General features: G+C 51.0%; 1 protein-coding gene across 1 annotated transcript; it reads right to left on the bottom strand.

The window, feature by feature from the left end:
• Positions 1 to 101: 101 nt before the first annotated feature.
• Positions 102 to 27859, bottom strand: AAAS (aladin WD repeat nucleoporin). The gene is made up of 17 exons (XM_074979634.1): positions 27718 to 27859; positions 27216 to 27355; positions 25193 to 25320; positions 24291 to 24346; positions 21497 to 21588; positions 18623 to 18669; positions 16647 to 16745; positions 14165 to 14308; positions 13729 to 13849; positions 11559 to 11683; positions 10771 to 10831; positions 9706 to 9796; positions 8944 to 9037; positions 7675 to 7742; positions 5181 to 5262; positions 4129 to 4213; positions 102 to 3672 (listed from the first exon to the last, which is right to left on the bottom strand). Exons 2-17 carry the CDS (start codon positions 27336 to 27338, stop codon positions 3526 to 3528), a joined length of 1563 nt encoding a protein of 520 aa, XP_074835735.1. The 5' UTR covers positions 27339 to 27355; positions 27718 to 27859; the 3' UTR covers positions 102 to 3525.

The raw sequence follows: 27859 nt of genomic DNA, 5'->3' as shown, positions 1-27859 counted from the left end.
CCTTCAGAAAGTTGAAGGTTGCTACCAAACCACCCTGCACTTTTCTCTTTTATAGGTTAAATAAACCAAAATCCCTCAGCCGCTCCTCGCAGGTCCTGGGCTCCAACCCCGCCCCCCCAGGTCAGTTTGATTGCCCTCTGCTGGACTCAACCACATCCCTGCTACACTAATACACTGAGGGGCATGGTGTGTTCTCCATCACAGGTCATTTTCAAATCAAGTGTGGCTGTTTTCTCAGAGCATTTGAGTGGTGAGGCTGGCCCATCACAGGAGTCCCTGCTGGCTTTGGGTTCCTAGGACGCTGAACTTTGGTTTAGCTAACCCAGGTTACAATACCAGTGAAGCCACAGTGATGACTTTTCACTCAGGTGAGCAGCTCAAGTCCAGTACCAGCCTGACCTGTTACAGATGTGCGCTCACTTGGTGTTAAAGGGATTCTCCCTCAGAACAAGGGCCCTTTGATTTTGGCTCATGAGGCTGGGGCTGAAGGGGTGAAAAATAGCAATGTAGCCCATCAGGGTAGGGCTGGGACCCTGATTGCTAAAACCTCACTCGGGTTCAGAGTCAGGCCACATTTGGCCAAAGGCAATTACTAGGTCGCCCCGACCTGCGTTAGGTGCACGCGTAACATGAAGCAGTTATACCAGTACAAAGACACCCGCTAGTGGCTCCCTTGTGCCTTACAAAACCAGCTCAGGCCTGGGGCACTAGGTCAGCTTGCTGAGCAATCAGAGGGTGTTACTAGGAAGCCCAGAAGCACAAGCAGGGCCTGGCCCGAGGCTGAGTGATTTCACATGGCAGTCAGGTGCTGTCAGTCAGAACCAGCAAGCTGGGCCCCAAATCTCCCCTGAACCTGAGTGCCTTGTGCCTCATCTCCACTGGGGATGACGGGCAGCGAGGTCAGGAGGGTGGAAAGGCTGGACAGGCTGCAAGTTGCATGGCAAGCAAAGGGGGTGGGACTGAGGGAGCCAGAGTGAGGAGGGGGGCAAAGGACATTGTGTGGCGGAGATCAGAGTGGGCTTTGGAGTTGTGGGAGGGGCACGTGGCATGTCCTGTGGCGGAAGGAGCAGGAGTCAGGCTCCCAGAAGCGAGAGAAGACCGTGGCCAGAAGCTGTTTTGTGTGGGAGGGGTGCAAAAGGTGGGTGTGGGGGCAGGTTTCCCATGCTGTCCCCCATTCCAGGCAGAGGTCCCAGCTCCCCCAGCAGACATAACATAGCTTAACGTGGGGGATTAACAGTGAAGCCACCATAAATCCCTCTCCTGTAATCCTGCCTTTCGGGGTGGGCCTGGCCCATCTGTCCCTTTCCAGCCAGTACCTCTCATTCACAGATGGGCACACGCTGTCTCTCGCCTCACGGGAGGAGAGCAGAAGACTGAAGCTCTTTCCCCCCAGTCGCGCTTTTCACCCCAAATACAGTAACTGTAAATTGCTTTGCAAGTAACACACCTCACTTCCTCCTTGACCTGAACTGCAGCCAGCTCTGGGGTGGAACATGGGTGGTAGCTTAACAGCACTCAGCCACACTCGGGGACAAATTAGATGAGAAAATGAAATGAGACTGGCACTGGGGATGCTGGTATTTCAGGCTCTGCCTCTTAGAACAAGGAGAGCATGGTGGCAGGGGCGGGGGTGGTGGGAGTATGGACTTTACAGCTCAGCTGACACAGGTTACTGCTTTTCCTTTTTAATTTCTCCAGCCCAGCAAGGGCTTTAAGGAGATTATGGCTGAACCAAAAGCATTGTGCATGAGTCACTGTGGATGCAGATTTAGGCTTAAGATGCCTCCCCCCCGCCCCCCAAACACACACACACACACAAAGCTTTTACTTCCTGGTGTCCTCGCAGACCCCTGTGCATGGCTTGGGTAGCACTGCTCATTTCTGGGAAGAAAAACACTGAGGGCTCAGGTGGGTTCCATCAGCCTGGCCCGAAGGGACGGAAATCCTGGGTGAGAGCAGCTCAGTGCAGGGAGCCCAGCAAAGCATGTGGGGCTCAGCCCCTGGACACCTTCACTCCCACAGCAAGGCAGCCCCCAGGTGTGTCCTGGATCCTATCTCTGCTCCTTCTTGGACTGGTCAGATCTGGAAAACTTTGCTTTTTCGGCTCCCTGCATAGGGAGCTGCTAGGTATTAAAGGCCAGAGAAGGCTTCTCCGTGGAGATAAGAGCAGCCATTAACACAGCTCTCTCTGCTGTGGTCAAGCGTTCCTCATGCTCTGCAACTATTGGACTAAGCCAGAACCTATCAGGGTGGAGGGCACTCACCATGGGGCTGAGGGCCCCAGGCATGTCCAGGTAGAAGATACCTGTTTGATGCATTCAGTCACTGGTTTCAAAGCAGCATTAAAGGCACCCCTCAGCTCAGCAAAAAGGATCCCGTCTGCTTCAGAGGGTCCTGGACAAAGCACAGGATCATGCTCAATGAACAGCACCTCAGTTTTGCAAGGCTCCAGCCCAGGAACCATACTGCAGGCCCTGGCTTGCGCTGAGCTGGCCTTTCAAGTTAGAAAATGAGCTTGTTCATAGAATGGCTGTACAATGCTTAAGCACATCAATGCGCTCATTTCTCTCCAGGGCAGAGGGCAGCTTTGCAAAGCTCTGTCCTCTCCCCAAGTTATTTATAAGCAGTCCTTTTATCTCCGCCCATCACTCCAGCCAGCATGTCCGGAGAGGCGAGGCGGGTGCCCTGGAGTTAATCAACCCACCAGGTCTGTACTAACCTCCCAGATGCTTATGCTGTTCAGTGTAGTTCAAGCCCAAATTAGTAGCAGGATAAACCAGAAGGCAGGTGGCTTTAAAACAGAGAGGACCCCAAAGAATTGCTACAGTCGAACACAACCAATAATCGACGCTGGTCTGGTGTCCCATCTCTGCCAGTGGTAAGGTATTAACCCCCCCAAATGAACTTGGGGGAGGGGTAGTCCTTTGGCCCCCAGAGGAGCAGACTCATATGTGGCTTTTATAATCAGGTGGAACAGTGGACAGCATTGGTCTCACAATTGGCTAATCTTGTATGAACTCCCCTCTATTCTCCGCTCCCTGTGATCCCGTGGTAGAGAGTTCTGCAGGTTACAAGTTTCCTGTTGCAGCTAAAAGTTGTTTTTTTTTTTGAAGCCCATGAGCTGCTGTGGACGCAGAGCAAGTGTATCCAGATCACACAGGGAAGTGCCAGAGAAAGGAAGCTGGAGTGGAAGTGTGATCTTTAATCCAGACAGCACCAAGCATCTTGCGCCGGCTCCTTCAGTCAAGTCCGCAAACAAAACTGCTCCCCTTCCAGACTTGACAAATGTGAAAAATCGGCCAGTTCCCAGCATATGCTGCCACCACAGCTGACCCCAGTTGATGTGATGGGACCACTTCTCTCTTCCCCATGAGGCTGGAGAGGAATAACCACGACTGGGAGCAAGCCCCAGAGTTAAGCAGCAGCAGGGCAAAAGGAAACTCCTTAGACAGCATGAATAGCAGGCCAAGGAAAGGCGCTGCAGGGTGTAAATGGAGCCGGGCCCCAGGCTCTCAGCTCCACTCTTCACAGCTCTGAAAACAGGGGCTGTTCCCGCACGCTGGTGCTGCTGCTGCTCAGGGCCACAACAGGGCTGTGCCTGGGGCTGAAGCAGGGAAACTGGGCGCTCACGAAGAAAAACGGGATGTGGCTGATCCTCCCCGTAGACCAGCACTGAGAGGGGAAGGGGAGAAGGGAGAGAAACATGAGCACCGGGACAGCTCAATACACCCCAAATGCCAGCCAGTTAGAGCCCCGCTCTGCTGTGGAGGCTACTGGACGCAAGAACATCCATACTGGGTTGGACCAATGGGCCGCCTAGCCCCGTGCCCTGTCTACCAACAGCAGCTAGTGCCAGGTGCTTCAGAGAGTGAACAGAACAGGGCACTTTGAGGGATCCTCCTGGCCGCCCGAGGTTTAGGGACCCCCGGTGTGCGGGACTGTGCCAGGATAACAGCCCCTCCCATTCTCAAAACCAGCCGTCTTCTCCCTTGTGGGCGGCCCATGAGGACAGGTGGCTGGGGAAGAGGCTGATTGCGTTTCGAAAGCCTCCACCTTCAGAATCTCTCAGCTAAGCAATGAACTCCTCCGCCCCCCCTAGACGAGCTCATAAAGCAAGACCGCACTCACCACAGTCAGGAGGGCCCCCTTCTTAAAGCATGGATAGAAAGCGATCAGCTGTGGCTGAGCCCCAGGCTCGCCCTGCAGGAACCCACTAGAGAAGACAGAGGGAACAGGGTGACTTCATGATCCACCCCTCTCGTGCACTCACCCCCGCACCAGCCATTGATGGGCTGTGAGATACAGGGACAGGGGTCCCTTCAGGGGATCAGGCAGAGCTTCATTACACTCAGCCCCACACCAGCAAGGAGGGTTTTTTGGTGTGGATTTTAAGATAGAAGCTCAGTAGAAGCCACCCTACCAGCATGGGAAAGGACCAGGATGGTGGAGGTCGCTTTATCTCAAATGCAGCCACTTCTGGGGCAAGATGCAGCACACACTAACATTCCCTTGACAGCTTAAGGCAGGAATCAAAAGGACTACATTCAATAAGGGGGAATTTAGGCTTGATCCAGCAATGTCTCTTTGGAAATTCATGCAAATGGAAGGTGCTCAGCCCCACAAAGCAGAATTTGACCAGAACACCAGAAGCTGTGCCCCAACTCTCACTCCAGCATCGTGGGATCTTTAAGAACCAGCCAGTCGGGAACCCTGCTTTGTGACTTACTTGAAAGATAACAGCCCCCAACCGACACGGTCCACCCCAGCACCCCCTCCTGGTGCCTGCTCAGGGCCAATTCAGAAGGAAGGGTATGAAGAACCCAGCATCACGTCTTTCTAAAACAGGACCTCACTCCAGCAGGGGTTAAATTCTCCAGCCTGTGTTCTGAAGGAGGTCAGACCAACTAATAGGAACAGTTCCTCCTCCCTCCTACCCACTTCCTAGCGCATACTACTCTCAGGCTGTGCTGCTTAGGGGGTATGGTGGTAGGAGAGAAGACTGTCACAAAAACAGCACCGTGCTTCTGCAGGAAGAAGCGGTGGGGATATGGCAGGGCAGATCATGGGGAGGGGCAAGTTACCGGTGGCCCCCCTAGAACTCCAGCACCCAGCACCACTGGCTGTCTCTAATCCTATGGCATTTGGCACTAAGGGTCACTCCTTAGGCTGCCAGTACCCACCATGGCAGGAGTTCAAACACGGGACTGTTGCGAGTACGAAACACAGCAACGACTGTCCTGCTTTCGGGGGTTTCAGGATTCCCTGCAAAGAGGAAAAAAGCAAGTCAGTGGGATGGTGGCTATTTTTCAGACAGAAGGGTAGAGCCTGGATGCTGGTTTGAGATGGAGGAGGTAGCGGGGAGATATGCCTCAGGAAGTCACTATTTTTCAGCAGGTCCCAGCAGGAAAATGCAGCAATTTTTCACTAAGCAGCTTCAACTTCACCCCTACCATTATCAGAAGCAATGGCTGCAACGGGGATGCTAATCAGATCCTCCTTCTCTGCCTCAAAGCATTACAACACAGCCAGAAAGGCAGGTTAGATGCCAGCTTGGAAACCCCAGGAGCACTTACGTGATCAAAAGCCACTGGATATTACATGTCAGCCTATAACCCTGTTTGTTATGCTGATAAAATTTGGGGTTTGACTTTTGATACTCTTACCTCCTTACTAAAGTGTAACAAACAAAGGGCAAAGATCCAAGTGTTGCATTTCCCATAACAAGACAGCTTTTAGTACAGAGACAGACACAGGATGGTGCTAAAAGTGTTTACTGGGTATGAAGGGAGTGAAATAGAGTAAACCCTTGAGATGCGCACAACCAACTGCACATGTCTCGGGTTAATGCGACTGCTGCTATCCCTGACAGGAGTGGGGAAACTGCTCCTGTCAGAGGTGGCAGCCTGACTCTTGGCTGCTGCCCGACAGGAACGGTTTCCCAGTCCCCAAAGAGGCAGGGAGCTGGGAGCCAGGTGGCAGCCTGGCTCCCAGCTCCCCTCCACTGGCTGGGGCCAGGAAACTGACCAAGGCTGCTGCTTGTTCCCAGCTTCCCGCAGCTTGAGGGGGGACCCGGGAAACCAGCCATGTGCTCTCAGCAGCGTCTCACCAGAGCACACCTGCATACAACACCTACAACTGAAAGATTCTGAGGGGGAAGCATTCCTCCTAGTTTACTAGTAGCTTTACTGAGTGCCTTGCACTGCATGCTGGGGGAAGCAGATACCTCAGGCAGATAATTTCTCATGTCGCTTGTGTGGGTCTTTCATAGGGCAATGGAGGAAAAACATCTTTCACACACGGTGGCTCAATTCTCACTGCTAAAGCCACTTCACATCACTTGAGTGGTGCAAAGAGGAACTCGGATGAATGGGCAGTGCCACCAAGACCCTGTGCACAACACTGCCCAGCAAGGCCAGCCTTTTGCCCCAGGCAGGAATGACACCACTGGTTTGTCCACACTCCTACCAGCAGCTTTTGGGGGGTGAGGTGGGGGCTGGCACAACAATATCCCCTCAGGTTGAGGGGCAGCTCCATGGTTAGAGCACTGGGGTTGTAAACCCAGGGATTGTGAACTCAACCCTTGAGGGGGCCATTTAGGGATCTGGGGCAAACAGATTTAAAAAAAAAAAATCTGCCAGGGATGGTGATAGTTCCTGCTGTGAGTGCAGGGATGGGACTCGGTCACCTCTCTCAAGGTGCCTTCCAGCTCTGTGAGATAAACCTATCTCCTTATTTATTTACTTAGGTTCCTGTGCTCTACAGAACAAAGGTGCACCCTGACTCATTTACAGCCAGGCTTTGGGAAGAAACCCAGCAGCCTCCTGCTTGCAGCTCTAAAATGCAGATAAGAGGGTTATTTTAAGTCTCTCAAGCATGTAGTGTTACCTGCTTAAATCCTCACAGAACAGACCTGCTCTGGCTGACAGGACACTGCAGTAAGCTGGGGGAGTGGCACAGCAGAGGGTGCCAGCTGGCTTGCCACTGCAGCAGTTCTCTTCTTTGCACCAGGCCTGCTATGCAGCAGCCAGAACTTCCCTGCATCGGACTGCATGGCTCCATGGGTTGGGAATGGCCCTTTGGTCGCAGGTTTTCATGCAGCCCAGACTGGAAGTCACAGCAAGACTATTAACTTGGGTGGGTCTCCACCTACTCCCTCGTGGGCAGCGGTCCACATCAAAGCCACCAGCACAGGTGTTGCCAAGTGACCACCACATTGTCTCAGAGGATGAGACCTGATGGAAGCTACAGAGCCTGAATTCTCCACTGGTTATTGTTCTAGTAGAGCCGAGATCCGAGCCAGGGCCCATAACTGGGTACTGCATGAACTTCCAGTTCCTTGCTCCAGAGAGCTTGCAGGTGAAGGCTGAGATGCAGTGGGGCAGTGAGGTTCATCCTACTCCTGGCTTGCACGTAGGGAGTTTGGGGTCAGGAGCAGATGTTTAACACAATTCAGGTGAGGCCCAGCTGTGGAGTGAGAGGGGACTGCACCAGGGAAGCCACCGCACCCAGCTAGACATAGCTGCGCCTCCCTTCCCCTTCTGTGTTAGTCAGCCTCCACTCCCTGTCTAACCTCACACTGGGGAAGGAACCAAGGTTGGACAGTTTAGAAGGCAGGGTCACTTAAGAAAAGCCCATTTCAAGGGCGATGCGGAGGGGAAGGGCTCAAGGCTTTACCTCTGATGACAGCCGCAAGCCTCTCGCCGCTGGGGTCCCAGACCATGGAGTGCACTTCCCCTCCAATCCTGAAACCAACACCCTGGGTATTAGAGCAGATCTTGCCAAGAGCAGCCATCAGTGTGAGCTAGTGCACCCCACTGCCAATACTGGGGTCTTGGAAGAAGCCCATGCCCCACTGTTTCCCTAGCAGGGTAACTCTGCTTCAAGCTGCCTTGTGTGCCACAGAATTTCTATCCGAGGGGACAGAGTAGGATGTCGGGATACACGCCAGCATAGTCTCCTCTCATCTTTTCCATGTATACGCGGAATAAATTGTTTTTGCGCACCAAGGCATGCGTGAATGTGAACCACCCATAGAAACAGAATCTAGCTGTGGGCACTGGGCTAAACAGTTGGGCAGCATCGGAACCTCTCCTGAGCGGCCACCCAAGCACACAGCTTACATAGGGCGACTGTATCTCCCTGTCCCAAATAGAAGACAGGGAGATATGGGGGAAGGCAGCTTCTCCCAGCTCCACCAAGCCCTGGGGAGCTGCCCGCCCCCTGCCCCCAGGAAAGCGGCAGCCACAGGCACTTCCACCCCCACCCCCAGCACCCAAGGGCCTAAATACGGGACAATTCGTCCTTTTTAAAAAATAAGTAGACACACCTTTTTGGCGTCCCAAACATAGGACTGTCCTGCCCAATACAGGACAGTTGGTCACCCTAAGCTTACAGGAACTTTGCACTCCATTCTTCCATCCCCAGGACTCGTAAGATGAGTAGCACCGTAGGGTGGCCCCCCACCAGTCTTCCACCTCTTGCCCTGGCTTGGGACCCCTTCCCGCCGGATGAAGTCACAAATGACAGGCATCAGCTGAATTCAGCTTAGTTTGTCTGCTGCATGCAGTCCCCCGTTCTCCCACCTCAAGGTTACCCAGCACTGCAGTCACCCAGGACTGCTGCAAGCCGGGGCTGAGCTCACAGGCGCAGAGATAAGACCTCAATAACCGACTCCTTGTTTCGCACCAGGCTGTGGGCAACGACATTGACCTTCCATTGAAACTGCTCACAGTGGAAGTGGAAGAAAAAGATGCGGTGCAAGAACTCCATACTGCCCTTGTACACCCCCACCCACCAACACAAGTATCACGAGTAACATGGACAGGGGTTACTCTAGGGCACCGGAACCTGCGTCTTCCATTCGTGGACTGTATCTGTGGCACTGTTTCCTCATTCGCTCCACCCACTGCAGCCCTGTAGCAGCACCAGCTTCCCCGCTCTCACCTCTCCTCCCCATAGAGTGTCTCGAAGCTGGTCTCCGACAGGTCCGCCACAATAGATGCCGTTTTCGACCCACCTACTTGCCCCTGCAACTCGCCTGGAATGGAAGAGCCCAAGACAGGTGAATTCTGCCTCTCAGATAAGTTGCTGAATCGCAGGCTGGGCATCGGGGATCAGTGGAATTGACGCGTTGCTGCAGCGTTGGCCCCAACATTGACCACATTCCACCCTGCCCCCCTGCATTCAGGGTTGGATGCAGGATTCTTCTCCACTGCTGCACACTGTTGCATAACATCTTTGCCCCATCCCAGAAGCTGCTGCATTGTGGTTTAGAACACAAAGAGGATGTTTTCATGGTTTCAATGAAAAATGAGGTGCCAATTCTCCACGGCAGTTGGACACAACTTCTCTTTGTGCCTCAAAAAATCCCCTTCCATTTCCACCCCCGACTAATGACCAGTAACTCAGAGCCACAAGCATCGTGAAATTCACAAGGAGTTTTCTCCCTCCCCTTGCCCCAGCGGGCCACAGCATTACAGGGTGCTAGGGCACAAGGGGCTGGATGATGGAGGAGGTGTGGAAAGACTGACAGATGAGCCCAAACACTGGCTTTGGTGGGTCTGTATTTCAGCGCATTTCATAGCCAGGGTGGGCTCACCAGACCAGGAGGAAATGAACAAGCACACATAGGAGGAAAGCACCCAAGCAGCCCCTGTGGCTGGAGAAATCACACAATCTCCTCTTGGAAAGTTTAACCGTACTCACCACTGTACTCCGAGAAGGACAAGGAGTAAATGACCGACTCCCCCAGGACCGTAAAGAGCAATCGGCTGCCATCAGGGCTCCAGCACCCCGTCTGTGGGAAGGAAAGGCACGTATTGCCCACTGGATCACGACGGTAACTTGCAACTACATCACACCTTTTACGCTCAGCCCTGTCTAGGGAGTTAGCTACACAGCTTGCCCTTATCGTTAACAGAAGACACATCGCTAACTCCCCTACTCAGCTTTGAAGTGCTCAACCCACATGTCATCATTCACCCAGCAGGGACATGCAGACACATGCGCATCGAACACAGCAGCTGCCGAGCAGCACTGCAGTGACACAACACAGTTTAGCACAGGGACAGAAGGAGAATCCAGCAGCCAGCTGGGCCTGCAGGGGGAGTAGTTTAGGGAGGTAGAGCGGAATTCAGCCAGGTCCCTGGGGATGATGCCTCAGTTCTGATCAAAAGCACCCCAGGCTGTTTAACAAGCACATCTCGAGGCCTTGGCTTTACCCTCCGGTGGGAAACAACTCCCACCCCAACACATGAACAAGGGAAGACTCCATCATGTGAGAGGAGTGCTGGGGATGAAACACTGGCCTTATGCCATCGTGATCCAGCTCAAGGCCCTTCCTGCAAATACATTTTTAGCTGACTTAATGGAGCCTGAGAGCTAGAAACAAAAGAGAGGCTGCCACATTCCAAGCTGGCTCTCCCAGACCTCTGGCAAGGGGTTGCCTACGATGGGAGAAGGGGGGGGACTGGAGACTGGTCAATCTTATCCCAAAGAATGGGAGTCAGCACAAAAAACCACTACATTGATTTAGGATCAATTTCCCAGGGGCGTGTCAGGAAGGGGCCAGGCAGCCTGGAGAACAAAGCAGAGACCTAGTCTCACCTTGATGGTCAAGGCAAAGTGACTCGTTGCATCTGCTGCTGTGTATGGGGTGGGGCAAGGATCTCACTGTTCAGCTGTTTGTCCTTTAACCTATACAAGAGCCATTGGCTTGGTGCTTTCCCCTTCACTAGCTGCGAATCAAGAACAACCCTGAACCCCACACACCTGGCAGCGCCCCTTGATGGTGGGCCACCTCTCACACGTCCACATCTGAGCTTCCCACACCCTGCAAGAGACCATAGGATGGGGTGAAGGCCAGAGCACTCTTGCTGACTTTCCAGCACCTCCATTTCACCTCTTGTGTTATTAGACCCAAGATCGCGGAGACCAGGGTCATGCCAGTTCTGCCCCTCTGAGAGGAACCAAACGACTGGCACCAACAGGCAGACATCATCTTCTGCACAGGCAATTGGGGCTGTTTGTCTGCACTGCTGGGTTCTGTCTGTGCCTGAGTAACTAAGCCACAGAGATGCTGCTCCCTTGAGTGACATAAGACTTTGCTAAAGTTTGTAGAACATTAGGAGCACACTGGATGGAAGGTGCCTGGTGAGGGGTGGATGTCACTGGTATCAGAGGGGCGGAGCGGGGATGGACAGAGACACAACAAAGCCCTGCCAACTCTGAAGCCAGAAAAACTGGGGTGATGGTGAGCTCAGAGATCCTGTCAGCCAGGTCCCACCTGCCTGAAGCAGAGGAGGTCAAAACTGTGAAGAACTTCTCGGTTATCTTCACCCTCACATCTCAAGGCACTTTAGAGATGAAGACTGACAACTTCTCTGGGATGTGTCCATGTCAGCCTCTCCATTTTACAGATCAAGGTGCTACCATGCAGAAAAAGGAGAGGACTTGCCCCAGAGCCAACGGTGGGAATAGAAACTAACAGTCCTGACTCCAGTACCATGTTCTAGCCCCTAGACCTTGCTCCTAGGGATCCCAGCACTCCTTGTCCTCACCTGAACACCGCTGAGGGCGTGGCAGCTAACACCTTGCTGCCCTCAGGTGACCAAGCAAGGTAAGTGACTCCACCCCCTCCAAACCACTGCAACGGGACACAGTTTTCCGTGGACACGTCCCACACCTAGAGAGGGAGGGAAGCGAAGGGGGAGAAGAGATCAGGGTAACACTGGAAAAACAAGACCTCCCTCCAACCCATACAGCTGGGAGTTGCAAAGGACCTCAGAGTCTCTGCTCATTGGCCCAGCTCTCTTCCAGGCAGGCTCTTGTAATGCCAGAAAGATCAAGAGAGACACTGACCAACTCCCACTGTTCAGCTCTCTACAGCCGATGAAAGTTGTGTATCCCACACGGAGGCGTTAGGCCCCAGCACCCTGGGGGCCTTCAGTCACAAGTCCATGGCACGTAATGTGAAGCAAGAAGCAGAGTCTAGCAACTGAAGTTGGGGCTTCTTCCTAGCAGCAGACAGGCTGCCCAGAGGCCAAGAGCTTTTGGCCTTAACATTCTATCAGTGGGTTCAGACATTGCCCAGACAGGGCTAGCTTGAGCAGGTACATGCTCTGCCAAAACCCCTCAAATCCAAACCCACAGCCCCTTTGCTAGTCTGAAGCGTCTCCCACACAACGCGCTGCCAATGCCCCTCAGCCCTGACACAGAGTCCAGCTAGTCCAGTCAGGTTCCCTCCCTCCAGGCCCTGCAGCAGCACTTGCCACTGCCCCTCATTCCTGACTTCCAGCACCGCCAGGTCCTGCAAAACTCTGCTGCCCAAGCTCAGCCCTGAGGGGCAACTCCCTGCTGCAGCTGGGCTAGGTTTTGCAGCAATCGATCACCTCTATTCGAAAACTGAGCCAGGCCTGAGCCGACACTATGACCAGCTGCGCAACACCGGACTCAGTCTCAGGGGGTCTTTACAAAAAGAGGTCAGTCTAAGAACAGGGGCAACTCAGATTCTCAAAGCCCAAGCCCCATCTAAAGAGCGGGATTGTCTCCTGGACGCCTCTGGGCAAGGTGTAACTGCAGAGGCTCTCCCCCTTCCTGTTCACCATCACGCAGCATCCTTGGGGCAGCAACATGGGAGAGTAAGATCAGGAGCCGATTTAATGTACTTTTAGGTGTCTTAATGGAGTTTGACAGCTGGAAAGGAGCAGCAGGCTTTCGACAGACCTCCGGGCAAGGGGCTGCCTGTGAGAACCGGGGATTGGACTTGAGGACCCAGGAGTTCCTTCCAGTCCTCTACAACACAGCAGCCATCTAAGGCTACCTCAAGCACCTCTGACTGAGGGAATAATGCTAACGTGATCTACATTAACACCCACTTGTACAGCTCCTCGTTCCTCTCTAGTGGCTTGGCCACAGAGATGTGAGCCCACTCCTGCTTCTTGGATTTGGAGGCCAAGCAGCAGAAGCTCAGCCTTTTAGATCCAGATGTCCCATATTTAACCCAACAAGACACACAGTTACTAGCGGAAACCCTTTGAAACGGTCAAGCGAGTCTACTATAGCAGTGTTTCTCAAACTTTTTTTTGTTTTTTTAATAAAATTCTCCTTTTAAAAAAAATTGTAAGTACCCCTTGACTTCTCTCACATACCACTAGCTGAGAAACATGGTCCTAAGGTAACCTGAGATTTTGAAACAAACGCCATTCAACCTTTGCAGACTACTGTACCCTTTGCACGAGTCAGATTCGTTTTGCATACCACCACATTACACCTCACTTAAAAATTACTTCTAAAATCATCCAAAAATATAGCAGTAGACAAATACTGAAAACTTGCTGACTTTCTACCATCTTATTATAAAATAAATGAATTGGAATAGAAACATTGGACTTACATTTCAGCATAAGATAAATGAAGCAGTAGAAACAAGTCATTCTCTGAATGAACTTTTAGATTGTACTGCCTTTACTAGTGTTTTTTATGTAACCTTTTGTAAAACTAGGCAAATGTCTAGATGACCTGATATACGCCCTGGAAGATCTTGTTGTACCCCCAAGGATACACATACCCCGGCTGAGACACACTGCACTAGGGCACATGGCCACGGTTGAGAGTTCTGCAGATCCTGCTATTTCAGCCAGCTGAGAGGTAGCCACATCTCACCAGCCGTGCCGCACCCCAGAGGAGGACACAGGCAGAGAAAGGCATAAGAATGCCCTCTTTACTCACAAGCATGGCGGTATCAACAGGCGAGGCTGAGAGCAGCATCTCTCCACTGGGGGCCCACGCCAGGCTGGTAACGGGGCTGTGACCAGGATGAACAAGCACCTGGGCGCAGCCAGAGGAGGGTCTAAAGGAAAGCAGAGAGAGACCTTGTGAGTAGGGTCCAAACCACCAAGACATGTTTCAAGGAGGCTGGCAGCATGCAAGGGGCATAGAGCCACATCTGTCAGGTCAGGTGATTGAGCCAAACACCACTGCACTGGGCTCTGAATGACAGCACGCTGCTTCGCTCACCCACCCAGGAGATGTGCGTACTAGTGCTATTCCAGACACATGGGATTCTGGCCCTTGCTTTAGCCATGGCCTCTTTGTCAGCAGAGCTATGCCAGCAATACGGGAAGAGAGAACACGTATACACCCATGTCTCCAGGTGGCGGGTTACCTGGTGGACAGGGAAGTGGGATCCAGGTGCCAAACCAAGACACAGCTCTGGCATGCCACAGCCAAGATGGATGCACACAGCGGCTTCCATGCCATTGAGGCCACATTCCTCTGCAAGCGGTGTTTCAGGATGGGCACTGTCGCACTGCAAGAGAGGAGAGAAAGGTGTGACCTGAGAGACAACAGCAGGAGAAGCCAGGTAACTGGCGCCTCTGTGTCTGCCCCTGCTAAGCAGCAACTCCAGACACCCCACCTATCTGGGTGAATGCCCTGCACGCGCATACAGCATAACTCTGAGACCTAACACAGTCTGTCTACTTGTACAGCACCTTTGACCTAAATGGAGAGGAAGGACTGCTGAGGGTTTAGGGCGCCAGCCTAGACTCCAGAGACAGATTCGATTCCCTGTTCCTACACAGGCTTCCCGTGTGATCTCTGGCAATGCACTTGGTCTCTGTGCCAGTAGGCATAATAGCACTGCCTGGCCTCACAGGAGGGCTCTGAACACAAGCTGCTGATTATGAGACACTCAGACATTGCAGTAATGGGCACAACCAAAGCGAGAGAAACAATGCAAGAGCCTGCACACTCCACTGAAATGTGGCCCCCTCTGGGGTGGAGCAGCAGCTGTTATATAGCACTGACCACCAGCTCGGTACAGGAGATGGAGAATACCAGGGGGATTTACAGCATGGCTGAATTTAACCAGAGCAGACTGATTCCTGGGAAAGTTCTTAACCACTTGTACCAATCCCAGACTCCCCAGCAGCTCAGTTTCATAGTGAATCTGGAAGGCTGAGCCCCCTAGTGACACACTGGATCACCACAGACTGAGTGCAGCCAATCCCACTTCCAGCAAGATGCTGGGTTTTCTTTGGAGGAGGCCCTTGCAGTAAGGGCCAGGCCCTGACACTGCTAAGCCTGGGGGACACTGACAAGATCACAACTTGGGGCTGGTGCACCTGCAACATTCTGAAGCTGACAAGACAGAGCAATGGCAGCACACCTAGTCCGTGTAAGCTGCATGCCCGGCGCTGCCTGCAGCCTAGTGCCAGCAGTTATTGGGTGTGATCTGGCATGTGCTGGCATGGAAGTCCAGCTGGGGGATACAGCCCGTGAAGGGGAAAGCCGGCAGCATCTCGGAACAAGCTGAGAGAGTCTTCTTTTAAGGATGCCTTTATTTGCCAGCTGGGACTCACTTGGCGAGTGGGGAGACCTGCAGAGGAGATGAAATTTAACAGATGCCCAAGAGGGAAAAGTGGGAGATGTCTCCTAAATCAGCCTCTCGCAGGCCAGTGGGAGACCATCTGAACCTGCTCTGCCTGCTGAGCCATCACATGGGAAGAGGCACTAACTCCAAGCACCACTTGAGATGTGCTCTGCTCTCTTACTTAGCCCAGCCTCCTAGTGGTGTGAATAGGGAAATGTGGGGTTTATGGATTTCTTATGTGTTAACCTGAAGAGGATGGATCAGCCCTTGCTGACAGCTGCTGCTTGGTGGGGTGATGGGTGAAATTTGGCCTGAAGTAGGTCTCTGTGCTAGGAGCTATGCTTGCAACGTGACAAGAGACAGAGAGCACATACCTGCTCTTCAGAGAACATGGGGTCTGTGCTGTGTCCAACCACTGCCCCTGTACAAAGGCTCAGAGGAAAGGTTTATAAGAGGAGATGGGAGAAGGACCCAAGGGGCCACCTCAGTAACAGGGCTGGTCCAGACCCTACGCTGGGGAATTTTCTGTTCAGCCATTTATTTGACGCTCTGGCTCCCGTCACTAACCTCCAGGGCCAGGCCTTTCTGACACCAGATATCCCCAAGCTGCAGTGTCATTTCACCTTTCCTGCAGACACAGCAGCCAGATCAACAGAAGGGGGAAAAAGCAGAGAAAAACTGGAAGCAGACCATCCAGAGACTTTACTAAATGTCCAGTCAGAATTTCTGGGACCACAGAGAGCCTGACAAGAGCAGAAGACAGGCGTGTGATGAAAGGACTGGCTAGCTCAGGGAGCCAAGCTGAGTTACAGAGCCAGTATGAGGCAGAAGCAAGGGGGAGATGCAGAGGCTCAGGGACATGCTGACATAAAAAGACCAGAAGCCGGGATAACAATCCTATGCTACAAACTGAGACCATAGCCAGGCCTGCCCCTGTAAAGAGATATCTGACAAAGGCCGGGTCAGACACAACTCAGATTCCTGTCCCCACAAGCTACAGCTGGAACAAAGGACTGGAGACAACTGGAGGTGCACCTCCTTTCCCCAAGCTCAGCCAGGAAAGCACTGCTTACATGGCCTTTGAGTACTGCTGTTTCCAGTGGCTTGTGACTCAGGCCTCCGCACCAGGGCACAGAGAGTTCTCTGTAGCAGGAATGGAGGTGTCTGCACCTCGCTGCATGAGCCATACATGAGCTTTGCTGCCCCAGTTGGTCTTCACTCTGCCAGCAGCAGCACAAGCAACCCGACTCCCCAGCCACTCACCACCCCTCACCTGTTTGTGTTGTAAACTCGGATGGAGTCGTCCAAAAGGGCCACAGCAAACTTGCTGGTGTGAGGGTGCCAGGAAAAAGCCCGGATGGAGCAACCAGCCCTGGAAAAAAAACGAGCAAGAGAGGGGATCACACATGGGGTTGAAAGGCTGAGATGAAAACAGCACTGCCTGATCGTGATGGGTCACCTAGCCTAGTGAGAGAGCCATGAGTGGCCCTCCGTCAACTCAGTGGGCTGCAAGGTTGTCGTAACCAAGACAGTCTCTCCAATAGGGCAGTTTTGCACTGCACTTGTGTACCTAGAATATGCAGTGCATGCTGCCTGGACCCGAGCAGTGCTTTGACTGGATGCAGAGGGAGCGCGCAGCTCTGAGTCATTGTTGTGTGTAATCAGCACACACCTCAATTCACCTATCCTTGCTTTTTGTGTGTGTGTGTGTGTGTTTGTTTTAGTAATACTGGAAGGGAAACAAACAAACAAACAAAAAAAATACATGGACAGGAACTAGTGGAATCTGGCAACTCTAAACATGAGCAACAGTAAATGAGATATCTCCTGGGACACACACAGAACTCCAATGGGCCACACACAACCCGTGGCCCACAGGTTGCCCAGTGCTGAAGTAAGGGATGTCTCAGGAAAGGCAAAACACCGGGTTCAAATCCCAGCAACATCGCTACAAACTTCCATCTTTCCCAAGAAGAGTAAACTTGTGAGAATTTGTTTCTCTATGGAGTGTTATCACCCTCCCCCCTGTTGTGCAGTGAATGAGCAACCTCCTCAGTTCCACCCCAGAGGTAGCTGCATTTCAGAAGTGTTGAACATATACATTATAAAGGCTGGGTGCTAGCCAACAAATCAGAAAATCTGAGATCAGTCCCTTGCTTTGCCACAGATTTTTCATGCAACTGTGGGCAAATCACCTCAGTCTTCCTGTGCATCAGTTCCCCATCCATAAGAGTGTCTCCCTTCCTCACAGAGCCATTGGGAAGATAAATACATTGTAAATTGTTAAATAAATCAGACTGGCCCCCATAACAGCAGTAAGTACCACTGACACACAGTATACACAGGAACAGTGTCAGGATGACAAGCGCCATGTCAAATATAGCAATATCCTGACATATGCCTTTCTGAGGCCACCTCTACATTACCCAGAACACCAACCCATTCTGGGTCCACCTTCGGGAGCTCAATTTCATGAGTCTGGTAGGGACGCACGAAATTGACCTCTCAGGGGCCGGCACGCAGACACACGTGGCTATCACGAGGAGTAAGAGCAGTCAATGGGAGAAGCTCCCCTGCGGACCTTCCTCAGTAAGCACAGCCAGTTAAGTCAATTTCGAGTCTAGCTGCGCATTTGTATCCAAAAATCGACTTATTTTCCTTGTGTAGGCCTGGCCTGATTCCAAGTGCTGAAACATCAAATTCAATCTCCCACCTCCAGCACCCCCCAGTTCATGCTGTGCCAAAGGAAGTAAAATGTTGAGTACAACTGGGCTGTGCACACAATTGAAGACAGCCTCCTATAAGCAGCAAGTCAGATGGACACAACATGACTGTTGATTCTCCTTAGTTAGGAAAGGGCTAACAGAGCCCCGGCGTGGGGGACCAAGTCCCACTCTCTCATATCAGTGGAGCTCGGTTAGCAGAGAGAACCCACAACGACACCAAGTGCCCAGCTGGATGACAAGCACATGCTGTGAGCTGGGTGGTCTGATCATCTAAGGCTCTTCACAATGTATTAACCAAGCAGGGCATGGCATTTAAGCCCATTTTACTGATGGAGAGCTGAGACAAAGTGACCTGTCTAAGGCAAAGCCAGGAATCAAACTCAGGTCTCCCAAGTCTCAGGCTGCACACTCCTCACTGCACTCCCCCTCCTCTCTGTAACACTCCAGCCACTTGGTCCCCTCTGCACCCTTCAAAAGCCCAGCTAGATATACACACTGCAGAGCCTCTATGCACAGAACTTACCAGTCCACAGCCTGGGAGAACTCTGCAATCATGTCTTCGCTGCATAGCTTAGGGACAGATGAAAAGAGAATTAAGGTGTTAGTAGCAGATCTGGTAACACGCACAGAGAAGGCAGCAGCTGCCTGGGGAGCAGATATCAGAGTCTCAAGAAGTTGGTGGGAGTTACAGTCATCAGTTAAATGCACTCCTCAGCCTTCCCAGTTCCTCTGGAATACTCTGCCTGATGTAACCCTTGTTTTTCAGTATCCTGTTCTCCTTCCTCAGAGAGGAGGAAACATTCAGTGACTGTGTCTACATTGCAGCTGGGACACATGACTGCAGCACATGCAGATATATGATTATCAACAGCTGGCTCCTGCAAGTACTCCTGCTGCTGCTGCTGCACTGCTATTGTTACTCAAGCTAACTTTGAGCTAGTTAGCTACCCTACACATGGCTCAGGCTTAGGCTACATTAGGGGGAAATACCGGGAAAAGACAGACAAAATGCGGTGAGCAATTTGCCTATCTTTTTTCAGCAGTTCTGTTGGGAGAGGTTGGCCCATCCACAAGGGGACGAATGTCAGGAAAAGCCCCTCTGCCAGGACCTCCCTTCTGCCTCGGGGCGCAAGGTGTACAGGGATGTTGGTAGAACACATCCACTTTTCCAAGAGTGGTCTCAGAAAAGCGGATGTGCTGTTTGGACCTCCAGTCTCCCAGAAAAAGTCTGCTGTCTAGACATAGCCTCAGTCATACTTTCTGATTGCAGTTTCAGCAGACCCAGAGCACCCCATCATGCCAGGCGTTACGGCAACATATGATGACTTGCAGAGGGTTATCCACTGTTTTTCAATAAGGCTGAGTGTCTAACTTCCTTAGACCCTTTTGGAAACTTCAGCCACCAGTAACAAGGAGATTTAAATGTCTTGAGTTTTAAATAGCAACTTTCAATTCATTATTTTAGAACAGTCATCAGCAGTTTGTGATTCCATTATGCCAGGTGCCTTGCAACTACACAGCTCCTGACCTAAATAACTTGGGATCGAAACAGACAAATGGAGGCAGGAAGAGAGGCACAGGATGGGCTGGTGACTTGGTCAAAGAATCATAGAATACCAGGACTGGAAGGGACCTCGAGAGGCCATGGAGTCCAGCCCCCTGCCCCAATGGCAGGACCAAGTACTATCTAAACCATCCCTGATAGACATCTATCTAACCTGTTCTTAAATATCTCCAGCAATGGAGATTCCACAACCTCCCTTGGCAATTTGTTCCACTGTTTGACCACCCTGACAGTTGGGAACTTTTTCCTAATATCCAACCTAAACCTCCCTTGCTGCAGTTTAAGTCCGTTGCCTCTTGTTCTATCCTCAGAGGCCAAAAAGAACAAGTTTTCTCCCTCCTCCTTATGACACCCTTTTAGATACCTGAAAATCGCTATCATATCACCCCTCAATCTTCTCCTTTCCAAACTAAACAAGCTCATTTCTTTCAGTCTTTCCTCATAGGTCACATTCTCTAGACCTTTAATCATTCTTGTTGCTCTTTTCTGGACCCTCTCTAACTTTTCCACATCTTTCTTGAACTGCAGTGCACAGAATTGGACACAATACTCCAGCTGAGGCCTAACCAGCGCAGAGTAGAGAGGAAGAATGACTTCTCATGTCTTGTTCACAACACACCTGTTAATGCATCCCAGAATCATGTTTGCTTTTTTTGCAACAGCATCACACTGTTGACTCATATTTAGCTTGTGGTCCACTATAACCCCTAGATCCCTTTCCGCTGTAGTAGTTCCTAGACAGTCTCTCCCCATCCTGCATGTGTCAAAGGAGGAACAGAATCCAGCTTGCAGAGTCCCACTCCAGTACTCCTTTCACTGCATCTCTCTGCTTCTCAACACGCAGATCTTACTAGTTTTATTACTCTGAGGTTGCTCTATGCCTCTGCTGGATACATGACCTGGGATGGGACATTCTCTGTAAATACACAGACTGTAGGTTAAAATTCCAGTGACCAGACTAGGTTATTTGCTACCCTCTGAGGAGCAGGATGTCTGTATCAACTGATCTTTAATCAGTTAGGATAGCCACTTCAATCTCTCCTTGCAGTGCATTCAGAGACTGGGGACTCATGGCCCCTATTTGAATTTTCTGCGTAAAGGGGATCCTGAAGGCAGCTGTAGCCCCGAGGATTGGGCTGAGACTCAGGCAACCTGAATTCTTATTCCCACTCATTCACTAAGCTTCACAGGCACACACTACTTGCCCTGGTCTCTGCCTCAGTTTCCCCAGCTATAATGTCCTCAGGCCACCTAAGTAAAGTCCTCTGAAGTGAAAAGTGCTGCAAGTTCAAAGCACTATTTTTATTTTGGACAAGGGGACCAGCTTCTTTGATGCCCGTATTGTGCCACTCATGCTGCTGGATGGCAATGGGGTGGCCCCAAACACAAATACACATGAGGTTGCCTTGTATAACTGCCACACTATAGGGTGAACAACATTTCTACTCCTGCCCAGCTGGTCCAGTGTTACACCCAGTTCGAGACTGAGCTCTGGAGTCAGGGAAACAGACATGCCCTCTAATATCAGCAAACATCACAGCATGGGCCACATTTGCCAGCATTTCCATTACACTTGGAGAGCTTGTCTACAAACTGCGCAGTACAGCTGTTGCAGTGAACACACTACCTATAGCAATGGATGGGGCTCTCCTGTTGGTGTAGGTACGCCACCTTCCCCAGAGGAGGTAGCTAGGTTAACAGAGTCTACCTTGGGGTTTAGGTCTGTTTAACTACGTCACTCAGTGGATATGATTTTTTCCCACTGCTGAGCAACACAGTTATATCAAAGTAATTTCCTAAGTTAGGGACAGATTCATTCTTCACAGTACTCACCGACAAATGGGGAAAGAGCGAGCCATGGAGAGAAGAGACCCAGTGGCACAGAGTCAAAGTCCAGCGTGAACCTGTTTTCATCCACTGGAGATCTAGGAAGAAACAGAAGAGTATAAGAAAAGGGCCGTCAGTTCTTCTGGATTTATGATTTTCCAAGTCAGGACCAAAGAAGGATGAGCACATGAGAGTCAACCTGGAAATTTAAGAACACTTGTATCGTCTGCACTGCATGGACCATTATCCCATCTATTTCTGTAGCTCTGGCTTTTCCCAAAGGATTCCAAAGCGCCATTGAAATGCAAACACCTCGGAGAGAAAGGCAACAAAGAGCAGAGGTGGGCCATAGGTTAAACTCTGGCAACGACAGGTGGGAAAACCACAGTGAAGTGCTCTGAGGTTATGTCTACACTAGACATAGAAGTAGACTGCTGATATGCAATTTTAGCTATGCCAAATATGTAGCTAAAATCAATTTATCCATGATTGATTTCCATGTCTGTCCAAATTGTGGAAGGTCGAAGCAAGCATTTCTCTCTTTGATGTTCCTTATCCCTTGCCTCCCATGAGGAGCACAGGGGTCGATGTTGATCCCTGGTAGCTTCATTTCATGCATGTGTGAAATGAAACCCCAGAAGATCGACCTTAAGCAGGTCGATCTTCCGCGGCATGTGGCTGTAGCCTAAAGCCATTGAAATTGGAGAGGAATTGTGCAGAGTGAGGTGCACAGAGAGTGATTTCACAAAACTGAAAAATGACAAATTTAAAAAAATGGACCATCAGAATCAGAAAGGAGATACTCACTCGGGGAACAGAGGTGGGGCACATGTGGAATTCTCAGCCACAAAACGTCACTGAGGCTGAGAGCTGACATGGTTCACAAGTACTCAAGATTGAAATTAACCACCACAGTTACAACAAGAGCTGAAAACACCACCAACCCAAACTCAAGCATTCTGACAGGGATCTCAACCCTCCTGCTTCAGGAAGTAAGCCAACTTCAGCCTCGTGAAGGTCAGGAAGTAACTTTCCCGTCAGTCCCAGGTATCCCACAGAGGATTTCTTGTACCTCTGTCTGAAGCATCTGGTCCTGACCAGTGTTGGGAACAACACACAGAACTAGGAGGACTAATGCTCTAACCAGCAAGGCAAATCCCAGGTGATTCACTCAGCTATTTCAGAGGACACAAGGGAGCAATTCCCCACAGGCAGCTTATTTGGGACCCTTCAGGGTGGGGGACACTATGATGTTCTATGGCAGCTGATGCTCATTTGAAAGCAATATGCCACCTGTAGCTTACAGGCTTGGCATGTTACTCTGCAAACGTGACTTTAAACACAACAGTAACCAGATATTAGCGCAGACTCCCCGGGAGCAGCACTGAGCTAGCACAGTCCAACAGCAACCCCCAAATAGAGTGTCAGTCAAGACATGTGTACTGTGGTCTTCCAACAGTGGCCAATGCCAGATGCCCCAGAGGGCATGAACAGGACAGCTAATCAAATGGTCCATCCACTGTCATGCATTTTCAGTCTCTGACAAATAGTGGCTAGTGACACCATTCCTACTCATCCTGGCTAATAAGTACTGATAGACCTGCCCTCCAGGAATTTATCCAGTGCTTTTTTGAATCCTGTTCATGTCCTGGTCTTCACAATATCCTCTGGCAAGGAGCTCCACAGGTTGACTCTGCGCTGCATGAAGAAATACTTCCTTTTGCTTGCTTTAAACCTGCTACCTATTAACTTTATTTGGTGCATTATGGGAACAAGTAAAATCTTTTCCTTATTTGCTTTCCCCATGCCGGTCATGGCTTTATAGAACTCTGTCATATCTCCCCTTAGTCTCCCTTTTCTAAAGTGTAAAATCCCAGTCTTTTTAATCTCTCTTCATATGATAGCCAGTCCAAATCCATAATTTCCCACCCCCGCCCCTTTTCTGAACCTTTTCCAATGCCAAGATCTCTCTTTTGAGATGAGGCGACCACATCTGTGCACAGTATTCAAGACGTGGGTGTACCATGGCTTTAGAGAGGCAGTAAAATAGTCTCTTATTCCCAATACCTTTTGTAATGATTACTAATAGCTTGCTTTTTCGACTGCTGCTACACATTGAGTGGATGTTCTCGAAGAACTATCCACAATGACTCCAAGCTTTCTCTCAAGTGGTAATTGCTAAATCAGTCCCTATATTATTGTATTGATAGTTGGGATTTTTTCCCCCCAATGTGCATTATTTTACATTTGTCAACATTAAAATTCATTTGCCATTTTGCTGCCCAATTCTAGTTTTGTGAGATCCTTCTGAAGCTCTTCATGGGCTGCTTTGGACTTAAACTTGGTTAGATTATTCGAAAATTTTGCCACCTCACTATCAGTCCCTTTCTCCAGATCATTTATAAATATGATGAACAGGATTGGTCCCAGTATGGAACAATGGTGGAGACACCAGTAGTGCCTCTCTCCATTCTGAAAACTGATCATTTATCTCAATCCCATACCAAGCTTCAGCTGTTTCACAAGAAGTCATTCCATCCCCACTCCCCTTTCCCCGCTAACTCCAGCTGAGCCACTTCAGTGCTAGAACTTTTCCCTCACTGGCTCACGTAACTCGGGAGAGGAGCCCCCAGAAGGTGGGAAGGAAAGAGACACAGAAAGAGATTCAATAGATGAGGAGGGGGGAATCTTAGGAGAGAGGGACTAAAGAGACTGTAGGAATCACGGCATGGGAGACAGTTACCTAATTCTTTTGCAACATGCTGCCAGGGCTGCTTTCTTATCCCCCAGTTAGACTCACCTTCCTCCTCTGCATTTGCAATCTCGTTAAGCACCCCATACATTCCCACATCGCGCCTGTGGACAGAAAACTCTCTTGAGTGTCTTACAGATCACAAGGCCACAGTTTTAAGCTAGACAGCAGGGAGTGGGAGGAGCCCTTCCTCCAGCAATGTAGGTTGCTAGCATGGGGCTCGAAGAGTCAGGCTCAGTTCCCGGCTATGACACACATTTCCCATGGGGCTGTGGGCAAGTCACTTAATCTCTCTGTGCCTCAGTTCTCTGGTGGGGATAACAGCACTGCCCTGCCACACTAGAGTGGAAGGGAGAAAAATCCCCTAAAGACACTGAAGCTCTCAGATACTACAGTCACATACCTTACATAAACATCCCATCCCTGCTGAGGTATCCTCCCCCAGTCACATCTGCAGGTAAGCAAGAGGTTTTGGCATAAACAATCTGGACACAGAATCCAGCAACCAGACTCTAAACAGGAACATGTGCCCACCTTTGGAAATTGCAGAAATGTCTGGTGTTCAGAACCTTTTTCCACTCACCCTTAGAACCCTTTCAATGATTGCGAATGAGGGCTGAAAGGAGAATTTCCAGCCTGGGGCTTTATCAGGGCAGCGGTGCTACAGAGTGCTAGCATAGCACAATGAAAGTGAGTGAGTCACAATTTTAATTCAAAATGGCAGCCAGAACAATCAGGGTTACCTGTAGAACAGTAACCCCTCAGTCTCCAGCTCACAAATCCCACATTATTGATAATTATTGTTTGTGTTATGGTAATAGAAGGGTGGACAAACTACATCCCACAGGCCAGGTTGGGATTCTCAGAGCTTTTAATCCAGGCCATGTGTGCCACTGCTCTGCTCCAGGGCTCCAGCTGGGAAGCAAGGTCAGGGGCTTGCCCTAGCTCACCATGCATTGAGACATCTCTTCCAGAGGGTCTCCTGGTGATGAATGAAGGCCGGTTTTGTGCTATGCTCCAGACGGCTATGAGCTTTCAGGGTTTCCTTGGGAATGGTTAGGACAGGCAGATCCGCCAACTGCAAATACAAAAACCAATAATTAACCAAACAGACTCTAGTGAAACAGTTTGATCTGAGAACTGAGAACTGAAGCATTTGGGAACAGGACATCGAAACAATCACTTCCAAGCCATCCTTTCCAAAGAGCATGTGAAAGCTGCTTCTACTCTCCAATCGACGGGCAACACGCATGGAACACATTAGGTGGTGTCAATGTAGTTCAGAGAATTTGCCTCTTTGCAATGTGTCCATTATTGAAAAAAAGACAATATTTATAATGACAAAAACCATCATCAAAAGTGACCTTTCTTGTGGGCAGCTTTAGCAAAGAGGCCTGACGAGTACTCCTTGTAAAGTGTGCACTTGTGCGGCTGCTCAGGACAGATTCAAATGTCACACGGTTGATGAGCAGAGCGCCCACAGCTAGGGTTTTGTTTCTATTGGTGGTGCACAGTGGCACATGCTTGGGCGCACATAGAAAAGTTTATTCTGCACACAAATGGAAAATATTAGAGGGAACACTGGGCCTGACTGAACCAGCTTCTTATTTCTATTTCCGGATCAAGATTGAGGTACATTAGCATAGGCAGCATATAAGGAAAGACTGTCCTGTTTGTCCGACTGTATCTGTTCGGTGAATAAAAGAAGGAGTCAGGCCCCGGGACTAGCAAATATTCTCAATTCACTTACTAAAAAATGAAGCAGGTGAGGAAAGAAGAAAAAGAAGTGGAATATTATTTGTACTGGAACCCCTATCGTTAACCAGGTCCCCGCCACACGCAGCGCTGTACAGCCATAGAACCAAGCATAGCCTATAACTGGATCTAAAGGATATATTCTCAACTTGAGGTAGGCAATGTGTTCTGAGAAGACATTAATGACTCAGTGCTACCTGATCACAACACATGCATAAGGAACCATCTTGCATAACCAGCAGAGCAGACAATATAATTACAGTTACAGGAGGAGAAATAAGCAGTCTATAGGTAATGGACTATAATTCCTGCAAAGGTGGTCACATAGGAGGAAAAAATGGGACCAGTAGGCACAGCAGCTCCTTCGGATTGTTAAAAGGTTGGTTAATTTAAAAAAAATGCTTTAAAGTATTTTTTTTTTTTTGCAACTTGTGAATTTGGTGCTAGATGGAAAATACTTGCAGCAAAAGTCTTCCTTATCTTCAATTACGAAGAAAGCAGGTTGAGTACCCCCTCATAGCACAAGGCCCCCATTCTGCTAAGTAATTTGCAAACACATAACAAAGACAACCCATGTCCCAAGAAGCTTACAATCCAAGTATAAGGCAAGAGACAAAGGTGGATACGTGACAACAGCTGTGGGAGTGTAACAAAACATCTGATGAAGTGAGCCTGCGCTCACGAAAGCTCATGCTCAAAACTTTTCTGTTAGTCTATAAGGTGCCACAGGACCCTTCGTTGCTGTAACGAAACTGTGAGGCAACAGGGTTTTGAGGGTTTATGATTGGCAGTAGCATCTTCCATGCATTAAAAGCCTTCAGCGACAACGCCACCTACTTTGGGGTTCAAATAAGGGGGACCAGACAGAAAGCACAGATTCCTCTCCTCCGCTAAAACCAGAGAGATGCGCCTGCCCCTCCAAGGGTCGAGCAAGCAGCAGCACTCTGCTGTTCCAACCCCACCTCGCACACGGAACTCCAAAGCTCTGCTGCGCTCAGAGCCTACTCCGCCAAAAAACACCAACAGGCAGCTCTCCTGGCACAGAGGCCAGGCTGCCCTTTGGTCTGGTTCACTCCACCGGTCCCCTGCTTCACCTGACCCCGGGAAGAGCAGCTCCTCCCTGGATCCACAGCATCTCCAAGAAGCCGCTGGCGCTAGCGGAGGACCCTGGCAGAGCAGCAGAGCCCAGCTGGCTCCTGGGGGAAGACACACACTCACTTGGTCCTGGAAAGCCAGCGGGAGCTTCTCGTAGACGTGGCTGGAAACCAGAGCGTTGTTACATTCGTACAGGGTGACATCCCCAGGGGCAGGCGGGGGTGGGAACAGCGCCAAGGAGCACATCCTGCTGCAGGCCCGTCCTGCGGGGAGAAAGCGGGTTCGGGTCAGAGAGGGGAGGGGAAGCTCCCGCCGGGGCGGGGGGGGGGGGCTCCTGCTGGCCCATCATCTCTGCCCCGCCTCAGGGTCCCCCTTCCCACTGCAGGGCCTGAGGGAGACGGTAACCCAGCTGCCCCCGGTCACCCCCCATCTATTCCCGCCCCAACAGTCCCTCCTCCCCGCAGGGCACACGGCCAAGGCAGCACCGGGTCAGGGGAACCCCCTGGGGTCCCAATTCGTCGCCCCCGGCCCACCACGCAGCCTGGAGACCCCGTGCCCCGCTCAACGCCCCCCCCCCCCCCGGGCAGAGCAGGCCCCGCGCATGGCTGAGGAGCGAACACTTTACCGAGACCCGGGGGCGCACGCTGCGGTATATGTGGGGGAGGGGCCCGTGCTACACGCTGGGACCGGATCGGCGCCGTCCGGCCCTGGGAAAAAGGCCGCGCTGGGGTGGAAGGACCCTGGCGTTACCAAGCAACCGCCCCTGC

This window comes from Carettochelys insculpta, chromosome 29 (assembly GCF_033958435.1).
Source record: "Carettochelys insculpta isolate YL-2023 chromosome 29, ASM3395843v1, whole genome shotgun sequence".
Classification (NCBI taxonomy): Eukaryota; Metazoa; Chordata; order Testudines; family Carettochelyidae; genus Carettochelys; species Carettochelys insculpta.
This window is presented reverse-complemented; position numbering and strand designations above follow the sequence as displayed.

Bases quoted from the DNA above. Each gene is read 5' to 3' on its own strand.
- AAAS (XM_074979634.1), bottom strand. From the start codon at position 27,338: ATGTGCTCCTTGGCGCTGTTCCCACCCCCGCCTGCCCCTGGGGATGTC. The intron at 25,321-27,215 runs GTGAGTGTGTGT...TTGTATTTGCAG, and splicing joins CGCTGGCTTTCCAGGACCAA to TTGGCGGATCTGCCTGTCCT. The intron at 14,309-16,646 runs GTGAGGGGTGGT...CCTCTCTTGCAG, and splicing joins CGAGTTTACAACACAAACAG to TGCGACAGTGCCCATCCTGA.